Here is a 14,290-nt window from a genome sequence, read left to right as displayed (position 1 = left end):
CGATCTTGAACTTAGTTTCCGCATCTCGTGACGTACACACAATTGCATGTTTGTTGTGTCTGTCTGTATGTTTGGAATGTAAACGAGATATTTACCGCTATTGTGACATAACATTACATACACGACAGGTGGCAAGTCGCGGGCAATCGCTATGTCATGTAATTATGGTCGCATTCTATGTTAATTCCATGAGGTGAATTTCATAATGTCTATCAAAGTCATTTAACCACAGGTTGCAGTTGTGTATTTGTATAGTTTATAATCGTTAAAACTATGCAGTTAATTTGAAATAACTACTTATGTATTTTTTTATTCACAAAAAATGTAAATGAATCGTTTCAAATTCCTTCAAAGTTTTTAAAGTATTTAATTATTTTTTTTATTATTTACCACCACTCCATTTCTGACCCATGGATATCGTAAAATGCAACTAAGGCTTACAAACTTGGGATTACTGAATGGATTATGGACTATTTGAATCTCAATTTCATCATGACGCCATACAGCGTGACCTTTCAGTCTTTTCAAGAGGCCCTGTCTGCCTCGCAAAGGATATATGTATACGTGGCTCTATGTACCTATGTATACATAATAATTGTCTATTATGCATTTTTTTATTACCAAACAAAATGTTTTAAAAAGTAAAAGTTCCATTCCTTTATCTTTTTCAATTGAAGGGACCATATAAAATACTCGTTTACCAGCAAAAATATTTATCATAGAATAATCTTCTCTTGTATTGTCTTGAGGCCTCCAACTTATTAGCTAGGGAAAGGGGCGTGTAGGGAAATTCTGAAACAATGGGAAAAATATATCGTTAACATTTTTTTAGAATACATACCTACATAGTGTTATTATAGCATTGGTCGCCTTTGAATATTGTACGACTCTGTCTAGGAAGTCTCACGGTTTCTTTGTCGTCATGAGAAAATATATATTTTTCAATCAGAAATCAGATATCTTTAATTCTGTTGCGTTGTGAATTTTAAATTTAGGAAGTAGGAAATGAGTGATAAATTTATAGATAAATATCTGATGCTTATCACTTATGTGTTCATCACAATAAATATAGACATTCCACACACATTTCCCATGGATGTCGTAAAAGACGACTAAGGGATAGTTTTATAAATTTGTAATTATTCTTTTTAACGATGGGCTAGCAACCTGTCACTATTTAAATCACAATTCTATCATTAAGCCGAGCAACTGAACGTGGCCTATCAGTCTTTTCAATTCTGTTGGCTCTGTCTACTCCGTACTGATATAAATGTGATTATATGTAATTAGACAGCGGTAAATAAAATAGTACCTAAACAAATTTATTTTGATTTCTTTTGAATTTAAACTGAATTATTTTTACCAATATATACGCTTTCATTTATTATAAGAGATGAAATGATTATAGATCAATCAGGATTATTAAATTAAAAGGTTACAGAAGTTAAATGTCAATTATCTTCTTAACTTAAGAGTACAATACAACACATACTTACTGTTAAACACGAAAAGGAACTAATTTTTGTGAAACGAAAAAAAGCACTGTTTATCTTTGACTTCTCAAGTAAGTATCACTTATTTGCAATATAAAAAAAAATGCTATTATGAAAACGAACTTAATTCAAAAGATGCAATATTATTAAACATTCTAAACAGTTATTCGTTTGATGTAGAACGGCTGAACACCAAATGTGGTGATGGGGTGAAAGGCGACCGAGCGAACCCGAGGTTTACCTCAATCGTGACTCCTCGGACCCACAACTACAATACTGGTACAATATCACATTTATTTCCTTAAAGTTATATTTGGTTTAAAACATAGGATAAAGAGAGCTCCTAGTCTCTGCGTTCAAACATGCTGTAAATGGGCTGTTTCTTCGGCAGATCAATAATGGGTTATCCTAATTTGATATTTTACGTATGTATATGTATTTATAATGTATTTTGTGTATCTTGTATGTATTTATGCATTTTTGTGAAATGTATTTTTCAGTAGGTATGTAAGTAGTGCTCTTTATCGCACCACCAACTTTTGTACATTTTTTTTGTGCAATGAAGTTTTAAATAAATAAATAGCAAAGACCTGTTTAATTGCCTATTGCTAGGCCTAGGTTGACAAAATCGTTTTCGAATTAATACAAGTAAAATTTAGTTATAAATATACAAGAATAAAGGACTTACTGACTGACTACAACTGAGGCTTTTTTTTATCCGCCGTACCGTGCGGCGACTAAGGCATAGGCGTATATACTTGGGATTCCTCTTTTGTTTATATCTGTATTGCACATATAAATTAACACAGTTACAAGAAATAATACTTACATACATATTCTCGGAGGTGTGGTCAGAGACTACATCTTACCACTTGCCACGATCCCTGCACACTTCTTTCGCTTCATCCACATTCATAACTCTCTTCATACAAGCTCGTCGGTTTTGGTTACTCTTGACCTGACCTTTTGCTAGAACGTCTCTGGTTTGATCAAGGTATATACATATATATACCGTGCCGTGTGGTTCCCGGCACCAATACAAAAAAGAATAGGACCACTCCATCTCTTTCCCATGGATGTCGTAAAAGGCGACTAAGGGAAAGGCTTACAAACTTGGGATTCTTTTTAGGCGATTATTTATGAAATTCCGATCCTTTTTTTAGGCGATGGGTTGGCAAATTGTCACTATTTGGATCTCAATTCCATCATTAAGCCGAGCAGCTGAACGTGGCCATTCAGTCTTTTCGGGACTATTGGCTCTGTCTACCCCGTAAGGGATATAGACGTGACTATATGTATGTATGTATGTATATACATATATAATATGTAACTTATATGAAATATAAATAAATTACATTACTTCAAAGTAGGACTCATCCCATGAAGTATTTTTTTAAATTTACGTAGCATGTGTTGAAACCTATAAGCTATGATAAAAGGCTTCGCGATAAACTATTGCATTATCTACAGTTTAAAAAAATTAAACAATCAGTTCTTATAAATTTTACTCAAGACATGACTAATGAGAATGAACTTCACAAGCTAATGGCTCTTTTAAGGCGGACTTGCCCAAATACGATACAAAGTAAACAAGCTCATTGTTTAGAGATTTCGCATTGAAACTGAATGTAAAATACTAAGAAATATTATGTCACGTTACTTCCCACGCCATTGTAAGTGGATCCAGTTATTGCTTTTATGACTTCCTAACTCAAGTCATTACTCACTTAGAGTTAACTTCAAAATCTCACCTCTGCTAGAAGTAGACTTAGTACTTGCAGGTACTTAAAGGGATAAGCCCGCCTTTGTACTGTAATACTGTTTTATATTTGTTATATACTATTCCCCATGGATGTAGTAAAATACAACTAAGGGATAGGCTAATAAACTTGAGATTTTTCTTTCCGGTGATGGGCTAACAACTTGAATTTAAATCACAATTCCGTAAGGAATAAGAGCGTTCAATATCCCGTAAGGAATAAGAGCGTGATTATATGTATGTGTGTATGCTTACCTAAATTAATTTTGTCTACCTAATTAATAACTTAACTTTGAGTCACACAAAAGTTAAAAAATAACTAAGTATCGATTTGGTACCTAAATAATACTGCTAGCAAATGAGTAGATAAGGCCACGTTCAAATAATTTTGATTATACACAAAATTTTAATAGCACAAAATAATAAAAACAAAAAATATGCAAAACAGAATTTGCATTAACCAATAGTATTATATTAACTTGATAGTATGAAGATACCTTAAGAACATGATTTATTGGTGCAGCGCAAAAAGGGCCGTATGATCCATTCGGCGGGGTCATGGGAATAGGGCGTCCAAAGTACTACTAACACAACATGGTGGATTCGTAGCACACTTTGCAAATTGTTTAACGGACCTCGAATTGTATAATATCCATACTGCAGATTGCTAACATACTTTTGAAAGCGGTAATATGAATGTATCAGATAGATAGGTAGTAAATGATAAAGTTACAACAGTTACGGAATATCAAGAGGATTTTGTCAAAGTGTACGATGATAAAGGTTAATAGAAGATGCTTAAAGCAATATGATCCGTAGATGGATTAGCATAACAAGCTATTATAAGGCGTCATGGTGGCAGTAATACAAAGATGTAATTGGACACACCTAATTTTGAACATAGAATGAAAAATGTGATTCTAATTTTTTATCCGCGCTTCCTGATCTTTTTCTTTGATATCTAACTGTTTTTAACGATCGATTACGTGGTATCTTGTAATCTGAAAGCAAAAGGCCATTGTCTTGATGGTCCGTTGGTTTTGAATTTGCATCATTAGATTGAGGCGATATTCACTTCTTTGTTTTTTGTTTGTACGTGACCTTTGACATAATAGCTTTCATCTGTTTTCATTTCTTTTTGTTGTTCAGTAAGATTGACTATATCGAGAGTTGTTTTGAAATCAGTAAAGTTACAACCGTCGTTTCGTTTTCAATTAACGTTTTCAATCAATCATTTGTTCTTAGTTTTCTTATATTTCTCTATGGTATTCAGTTTAGCCTTAAAGAAGTCGGTATTTGAAACATCATTATGCTATCATAATGCTGTTTGTATATGTACTCACGATTTTACGATGTTTTACTATGTTTGCTTACCATCGTGAATTATGTTAATGGTCCTAATTGCGGAAGAAATCATAATTATAAGTATAACCTCGTTATCGAACGTCTCTACGTTCCGCGCTGTAAATACATAATACCCAGAAATTTAATTAGAGCTGTTAGCTATATTATCAATTACACTTAAACATATATCTATACGCTTTGATTATTTGATATCTATACGGCAGATAAGAGTAATTTAACGATGTAAATAACATCAAGTGAACAAACTGAACGAACAATTAATACCACTATAAAAACAATTGCCTCATTTCATAAGAAATCGTGTTACATGTTCTTTTAAAAATAGGCAATTACGCCGCCCAAGAATGATAGGACCCTCATGATTGTAATTACATTGATAACAATAATAAATGTATCCAACAGCTCGGCAATTTGTCCCACGATTGCATCTTTCAGAAACAAGAGTAACTTGCAGACGATATTATCAGAGACCATTTGTTTATAACTTATTATCTTCTAGATAAATGAGTTAGTATTATCTAGAATGCTTAGTGTCGAAGCGACTATAACTTTAATAGCCGCGCTAAAATGTTGCGTTTAGCTGCGAATAAAGTAATTTTGGATTGTAAAATTTATGTTCGCATTTAGACTTAATAATTTAATTGTTCATAATGTTTCAATTTTAGTAACATCACCAATGTCAAATATTCCGAATAAGTTGTGGGATTTTTGTTAAACAACATCATAACAATAACGATTTTTTAGACATCAGTTTATCCATTATTCAACCGATATGCTTGGCAAACTTGATTTTTTCCACTTATTAGTAAAAGTTATTATTTTTATTTACCTAGTCACTATTTATTTTCATTGAGAAAATTACATTGCTTAAGTAGATTAATATTCGTTTAGTCTTTTCGATCCATTACGACAAAATCGGTAACGAACCAAGTGCTGGGTGCCTGCGCACATGACCGTGTCACCTGGCGGGCTCACGATCTGTCGCGTGACGGGGAGTCACGAATTTTTCTGAGTATAACAGACGAAGTGCATGTGCCTTTGATTTTGGATTGACATTGGTATTAATTGACAGCGTAGTGATTTATGTATTGAATGAATAATAAGTACCATTACTGTCATTGATAGGTACCGTTTTGAATGTAGAAAGGCGGGAAATTTTAAAATCTCCAAGAATATTTGAAGATAATTATATAATCATCATGTTTATAAACAAATTTACGCAAAAATAATTACTTTTATAGCTATAATTTTTGAGTTACATACTCATAATTACTCGTATTAACTTTCTCCGCTAAACGTGTGTTCACTTCAACATAATATGTACATATATATATATATATCTTTGACATTTTACACCTAGATGGTTCAACCAAATTGATCATATTAACATTTTATCACATAATCTAGAGAATTCTAACACATCAGTATTATATTTCTCGTCAATTGGTAGGTACTAATAAAATCCATTAGCACTTCTAAGGGTACGACATTTTGTGGGAATCACTAGAAAGTGTTCATAAAAACGAGATTAAGATGATTTTGTGAAACCCCGCAGTTCTTTGCACGTGTATACCGTCTACGTTACAAAAAGTTTGGCAAAAAATATCTTATGATAGGATACCTTATTATTTCACCTGCATGTATTTCTGTAGACCTGGGGGGTCTTTTGCAAATACTAATGCAAACTTAGTAAATGAATTTCAATTAGTCTATATTGTTTCATTGGGATTCTTGTTTTAGGCGATGGGATATCAACCTGTCACTATTTGAATCTCAATTCTATCTTAAAGCCACATATCTGAACGTGGGCTCTAAGTATTTTCAAATCTGTTGGCTCTGTCTACCCCGCAAGGGATATAGACGTGATTATATGTATGTATATTTCATTACCACTTCATCATGATTTACTGGAAGAGTTTCTTCAGCTGGTGCATATTTTCTTACTAGTTGTTCTTTTTTTGGGCGAAATACCAGTACCCTTTTGGTGCTGGTGTCCGCTTTGAAGAGCGTTTCGTTCTGTTCTTTTAGATCTAGTAGAAGTACCTCTTAGTTCTAGAGACTTTAGTATACTCAAAGAGGTTATGTGCTTAGGTAGTTTGTAACTTTTTGATAAATACTAATTTAATTTATTGAAATGTAAAATGACGTTAAAAAGTGCCTGCGAAGGCCTATTTTCTGAATAAAAATATTGATTTGAATTTTACCAGTAACAAATCTGTCAATCTTTAAAATTGTCGCATAACCTGAACGTTTATTTTTTACTTGTCTTGTAACTTGATAATGCTATATTTTTGTTGTTTAGTTACTTCGATCAAATGTCGTCTGTTGTTAGTTACTTTTAGTATTTGTACAATTAATTCTCAAATGTAAACAAACAACATAAACCCCTTTATCAAATTGAATTGCGATTCATTCATAGGTGGTTTGTTAACACACAATTGACATTTGTGTTTTATTATAGTTATTGTTTGTAAAGTCTCCCTTGGCGACAATGCCCATTGTTTGTTTATGCTAGACCATAAACAAATTGAATCAACAAACCATCTTCATAGGCATTTATCTAGGTTTATTGATTTTCTTTTATTTATTAATTTATTTGAATTACTTATTTGAATGGGAAGTTGGAGTGGGAAGACCAAGAAATGGTCAAGAGTACCCGAAACCGACGAGTTTGCGTGAAGAGAATTATGAATGTGGATGCAGCGAAAGAATTGTTCAGAGACGTGGTAAATGGAAACATGTAGTCTTTGCCTACCCCTCTGAGAAAAAGGCGTGATTTTATATAAGTATGTATATATCATTTGATTTACGTTGTAAATTTTAATTATTTCGAAGAGAGATTCATATTATATTATTCAATTCAACACGAAGGTCTTAAATTTTTCTATTTTATTTAAGGATTTATGTTAGTAATATTTTTATTCAAATATCAAAATCATACATGTGACAAAGCTGTCGTCTTTTTATTTGAAGGATTTTCATAACATAAAGAATTGTATTTAATAACGTCTTTGGTACAAAAGAAGTGGCGGTGACAGCATAATCAGCACTTCACAGCGAGTGTGTGCGTATACATTCCCGCACAAGCACAATGTTTATATCGTCAAATTGATTTCATTCTGTAAAAACTGTTAAGTTTTTACAGTTGGATGGATGGATGAGGATGTATAACTGTTAAGTTATACATTTGCAACAACATCTCACATTCGATGAAAATAAAAAAAAAAGATCTTCATCTCGATCGAAACACAAATCGATAAAAAAGTAATCGTTATCATAATCGATGGACGTTCCCACAACAATCGACTTCTCATTGCGTTATCAAACGTGGGAACTCCGAACAAAGCCGCGCCGCTATTTATTGCCAATGTCGTCGTCCAACCATATAAATTGTACGGGAAAACGCAGTGCCCATCTGAATTTAAGATACCCATCTTGATGGATAGATTATGGCGTCGCCTCCTGCCGACGCTTTGTACCTTCAACTGGCGACAATAAAACGTGCCATTTGAAATATTTATAAAAATTCAATCAAGTGGAAGGGCATTTAATTATTTTCACATAAATCGTTATTTATTGTATTAATTAAAAAAAGACTATAAAAATACTCAATAATAAAATAGAATAACTAAAATAACATAGATATGATTTGGCTAGATCATACCTGGGTCTTAAGCATATATATTTTTGACGTTTTGGCGTTTTGATCTTCAAATTATTCTGTGTACCTACTCTTTGTTTCACATCTTAAAAAAATTGTTCATATTGCGAACATTCAACTTAATTAGCTATATCCATATTTAAATTGATTCATTCCCAGGTAAGTAATGTAAGCTAAGTTTATCGACCCCAACAAAGAAGGCTGCCGCACCGTAGCGCACCACAAAGAGCTTCGTGGCTGCGCGTGCGCCCCTTATCTTCGATCTACTGCGCAATATGGCGCCACCACCATGGCTCTAAATCTTCCGAGCTTAGAAGAAAAAGTCGCTATCTATGACATCGGATTCCAAAGTGCAATTAAATTTTATTTTATGATTGCCAGCACGAGAGCAAAATATAAGCGTTTCAGATTGTTGCAATATAACATGTCTGGTTGTTCTGGATGTAGGTACAAACTATTGTATTTTTTATAGTATAGATAGTTGTTTAAAAATTTTAAATAGTAGTTTACATTATTCCGGGCTCATTTCCAGAGAGGTGAAGAGAGGACGCAACCGGACCACCATACTCCCACCGCTTAGTCTGATTTAGACGAAGTTTATTACCAAATTGCCACCATGTTCTCATATAGAAAAAGTAAATCAGGTTTTTTTTCCTCTGATTACTAAGATATTGAAATTAAAAAAAAAAACCACTTTTTTTAAGTCTTCCTTACTATGAACGAAAATTATTAAGCAACATCCGTTTATCGGCTTCGGCTCAACTCGATATGTGGTCAGTAAGTCTTTATCGTTTTTATATAAACAGAAGTCTAATACGAGTAAATAGTTAAGACGGAAATTTAACTTATCAGTATCAAAGTTATAATCCGGCCGATAATAAATGAACACCGGATGTAAGAGTAAGTTGTTTTTTTTTTGTGTCAGTGAGAAGCAATATATTGGTATGGCTATGTCATCTCAATTAGCATTATATCGGATCCTATCTCATACCAATTGAATTTTTTTAATGCCTTTTAATACATTTTTCTTATTATTTTTGTCATTTATTTTCATTGCGTTAGTTTTTATATAATAGAATGACATCAATCTGTGGGAACATTAACCGAAGTTCTTGTCTGAATCAGTCCATCGTTATGTATTTTGTTTATATTTCTTAAACTTTAGCTGCATCTGTGCTATCGTAAATACCTAACACACCTAAAAAAATTATATTTCTGCGGACAAAAAAAATATTAATGACAGCGCTAAATTCTTATATGACTTAGGTATTGGAATTTAGCGCTGTCTCTAATTCAACTTTGCAAAGATCTCTAGGCCCTTACTTCGCTATTTCATTCAATCTTTGATGGTGGTCTTGTATATAGGTAATTTTCAAAATTAATGCGTGTACTTTGCGAGATTTGTGCTCACCTTGATCATGTCGAGCAAAAACTAGCTCCATTTTGCTCACGGCTACGAGAAACAATAGTGCGGGTAATCGCAGTAACTTGCTGTAATATTATACGCAACTGTATAACGTAATGGCTTCTAAAAAACATAACATACATTTATAATATAATTCTCCTTCTATACCTAGTTTCCAGAAGGGTAGATAAGGACTACGTGTTGAACTTTACCTTAAACCCCGCATACGATATTTGCTTTATCTAAATCATAATATCTTGTAACCAATTATTGGTTTATAGTTGTATAAATTTGACTTTTCACCAGAACGTCCCTGATTTTTTTTTAATATGTTCGTTTAAACCTTCTAACGTTCAAATTTACACTCGCTTTGTGTGTACTTTCTTTTGATCAACCAAACAAATAATTTGATCGAAAATATTATTTGCTCCTAAGAATATTTTCTAATAAAAGGCACACAGAACAGAATTTTAAGGGGTTGCTTCAATGGTTTTTGTTGTAGCACCCCTTTTTGTACTCACTTGACGTAACGCTTATTTAATATGATTCTCATGTTTTTAACACCTGTGTCGGAAGGGAAATAGATGAGGATGTTCTATTATGTATTCTGAATGCTACTACACTATTCACAATATGTTTATTTATATACAAACCTGAGAGGAATATTTAATTTGACTGATTGTTTTTACGATACTTATGCAAGTACATTTTTTTTATTGATTTGAGGTGCCGTTGCAATAGTGCAACTAAAAAATATTATAGGTCCGTTAAATTTATCAACATTGCTAAAATTTTATCATGTCTATGTAACGTATTTTTAATTTTTTAGCCTAATATGTAAAGAATTACAAACAGAAGTAAAATAGACAGTCATAGTTTATAATACTGACACAAAACATCATAATGCTTTACGTTGTGGATATAGCGAGTCTTATTTTGTACATTATGGTTCCTGTTCATACCGAATTCAGTTCATTGATCTTCGGAAATCGGAGACTATGATTTGGCCAAACAATTGTATATTTGTCTGCAGCTTCCAATACCGCAAAGCGCACGAAACTTCTCGGTTAGGCGCAGATACCGGTCCTATTGACAAATTATGATCTCTGTCAACGAACTCTTGTTTATGATTCTTAAAACCATTTATTTGCACGCAAATATTTGCTTTTTACATCTTTTTGATTTATGTTTATATAATTTGGCAGGTATGTAAAAATTTTTTCTAAAGAGTGTTATTTTTGTATAAGCACTCATTTCAATCAGTTATTTTTAATCTAAATTAAACACTTAAAATTTGAAAATGAAGTATCTGGTTTATTTTGTAATATTTTGACGTCTAAATCACTGCCAGTTAAATAAATAACAACACGATACATATTTCATTGCCGTTGTTTCAAAAAATAATGGTTTCCACCGGGAAATTCTTGATTTCTAGGTTTATAGGGTAATGGAGAAACTTTGGAGCAAAATCAGTGGGGTCAGGATGATCGCTGACCTCCGAACTCGAATGCTTCATTGAATGAGCTCCATCGTCTCCATTGAGCGGTTCGTGGCCTACGTTCGCTGCTCAGTGCCAATACCAAACGTGGAACGCGACACACGCGCTGCGTCTGGCTGCGTAAACGTTTGCCTTTGCATTTTTAATTTTAAACGTGTTCGGCGGGAAATTTGAATTATTACTTTTTTATCAGGCTTTTTTTTTGTAAGCTGCCATTAACGTTTTTTATTTTTCGTCACAAGTGAAATGTGTGCGTAGATTGGAATCGCTTTAGTTTGCGAAACAAAACCCAGTGAACTGCAGAGATGACGACTGTTTACAATGAGGTGAGTGCACGACATTTCCCTCTGGCATTTAAGTTTTTGTTGAGTAATTATATAGTTGCCTGGACCCTAACAGTTCAGTGGTTAACCTTTTTATTTTAGCTACAAAAGAGCACTAACGAATCTTGTAATGTGGCCACGTTAAATTCCGCATAAGTTGACTTCAAAATTAATGAATAGAATTGAAATAAGAAAACTGGAATCTTGTTCTACTTTCGACCACCTCACCTACTTCCGAACTGATAATGACATTGAGAAGGTTACAAACCGGCAATAAAATTAGACATATATGTAATGAAATGCTTACTTTATTAAAACGCAACCTATAAACCTACTAAACGACGTTTATGTTTAGAATCTCTACTTGATAGTTAATCGATGATTGATCAATAAAATTTATCTCATAAATACCAACTTTCAACAGCTTGTTGAAAGTTATCTTGCGGATGCACAGATTTAGGGTAAAATTTATTGTTTATGAATTTACGTATTTTGGCATCAATAAGTTCTACTCTCTTTCTCTCATCATAATGAATTCGTTATGATGAGAGATACTATATATAGCTCTATATTTCTTTGGCGAAGAATTAGTCTGCTGCCTACCTGACATCAAACCTCCTTGGGAATATCTGAAGTTCTATTTATAACTACTTTTGTAATTTTTTATGTTTTCTTTTTGCCGGGAATGGGGTAAGCAGAGTCGGGTCATCTGCCTGTGTATATTATTATTTTAAACAAAATCATGGATATGCGAAAAATAGTGGAAATCCATCCTCTAAATCATTTAGGAGTAGACCTTAAAGGTTTTTTGTACAACTAAAAAGTTTGTCGATCGTATATTCATGTCACTGGCCTACTCGCATAGCCTGGTAACGATTTTTTTTCTTTTTTTTGTCAACAAAAAGCTCTACCGGAATGTCTCGAAAACGTTTTGGCTGTATGTAAACGTCTACTTATGCTTCCTTCTGATGAATAGAAAAGTCAATATTTGAAATGGACAGACTGGATGATTCTGTAGGAAAAGACATCGAACGGATGTTTAAATATTTTCGAGTATAAACCGTATTGACAAATAAATTTAGTATCAACTTCCGGCGTTTTCTTATCAACACATATCATTTATACTAACATCAGTCAACGGTTTTTGACGACTTTTTAGAAACGATATGAGACAGTATCAATTGAATGAGGAAATGCATCGTAAGGAAATCTGAACAGACAACTAAAGGTGTAACTATGATCCAGTTTGTGTTAGGTTCAGGAGGATCGCGTGAGACAGAGGGAGTCGCTTTTTATGAAAACCTGATTGACCTACACCAAGATCGTAATCACAGGTGAAATCCTAGCTTTTTTATCGTTAGATAACGAAGAAGGAGATGATTGTTCGATCTGTCTTCACCCTAAGTGCGTATGCGCTGTTATGTATTGCTTGAGCTCATCGCAATTTCCAAAATGGGCACGCAGTTATCGGTTGTTACAAATCTTGTTGACGAATAACATATGTTGTACATTATTTCACTCATATATGGTAGGACATATAAATACAACATTCCGAGCCATAAGTAGTCGAAAGTATCGAAAGTTAACGAGAGTAAAAAATCAAGAGACCAATGTTTACGTGTTACCGGTTATGGGCGCACTATTTTTAACACTTCCACCACCTTGTGTACATTGCTTGTTACTGAAGATTTATTTGTAATGCGACGGAAACTAACTAAGCGTTGGAGTTTATGTTGCGTGGTATAATTTTTGAGATGAGCAAAAAGCTTATTGAAAACTCTGTGGTAAGAACAAGAAATTTGTTAGGATTTAATGTCTTGTGGCTGCCGCGTCGGCACCGAAAATTGTTCGTTAATTTTTCATCGGTATTGTGTATTTTTAATAATATTGTGTTGCTGTCAAAATTCATTGTTTCTTCTTACATTTACCTTAAGGGTGTTAACTATTTCTTTCAGTTCGTTAGTAAGTGAGAACTCACTAATGATTTGTCGAAACTATTCCTTATAAAGGGACTCTTTGTTTCCTGCTCCCGCTTCTTTGTTATGGTTCACCTTGAATTTTAAGACTGTTATTAGTGGTTTCTTTGTTTAACAATTTGAAGCTAACTTAGGAATATATAATTTAAAAAGAGTTCATTCTTCACATAAACGCCTATAGTCTCCATTTAAGTTATTCAAATTCATATTACCGATACTAGTCTAGTATGTTCAAAGCTGTGCAAATAGATACACATTCAGTTCATAATGGTATAAATTAATGAGTGCTAGAATTTTCAAAATACAATAATGGCCGCGGCATATCCGTCAATTTGATCAATAATTATTTTTAAGATATAGACTCAAGTGTACCCAAACAGTAAAAAAGCGACTGTGACCATCCCAAATAATTTCAAAATAATAATAATGTCTTGATATAAACTGGAAAGTAAAATCACGAGCAATCTTTTGTACTTGTTTGATGAATGAATTTAACTCTGTTTAGACATACTTTCTCCTTTCAAAAATTGCGATAAAATGTGCGATACCCCTTATTATTCTGTTTGAAAGCTCATTGAGCACTTTCACTATCATTATTGTTGTTGACCATTATTTTCATATTATCAATGTTCTTGAGAGTTGGTACTCTATGTTTAAAAATAGAATTTGATATAATTCGTTTGTTGAACTTTTACATTAAGCTAAATTTTGTAGTTAAACTTGTGTACTTAGCTGTGTCATAGTATGACCATAAGTCACCAAAAACACACCAAATAAAATAAGAACAAGTATTTCAGAAAGATGAGCAAT

General features: G+C 33.1%; 1 protein-coding gene across 2 annotated transcripts in view; it reads left to right on the top strand.

Annotated features, from left to right (window-relative positions):
• LOC106137129 (leucine zipper putative tumor suppressor 2 homolog) overlaps positions 1 to 14,290 on the top strand; it is an 82,324-nt gene that overhangs the window by 28,119 nt on the left and 39,915 nt on the right. Inside the window, exon 1 of one of the 2 annotated variants that reach the window (XM_013337904.2) lies at positions 11,270 to 11,507. The exons of the other annotated variant lie outside the window; for it this stretch is intronic. Within the exon in view, the coding sequence (XP_013193358.2) occupies positions 11,487 to 11,507 (21 nt within the window). The 5' untranslated portion in view covers positions 11,270 to 11,486. Of the gene's footprint in view, positions 1 to 11,269; positions 11,508 to 14,290 lie in introns of those variants that run through there. 2 annotated transcript variants of the gene reach the window in all.

Source organism: Amyelois transitella, chromosome 8 (assembly GCF_032362555.1).
Source record: "Amyelois transitella isolate CPQ chromosome 8, ilAmyTran1.1, whole genome shotgun sequence".
Taxonomy (NCBI): domain Eukaryota; kingdom Metazoa; phylum Arthropoda; class Insecta; order Lepidoptera; family Pyralidae; genus Amyelois; species Amyelois transitella.
The sequence above is the reverse complement of the archived record's forward strand: the minus strand, read 5'-3'. Positions and strand labels throughout refer to the sequence as shown.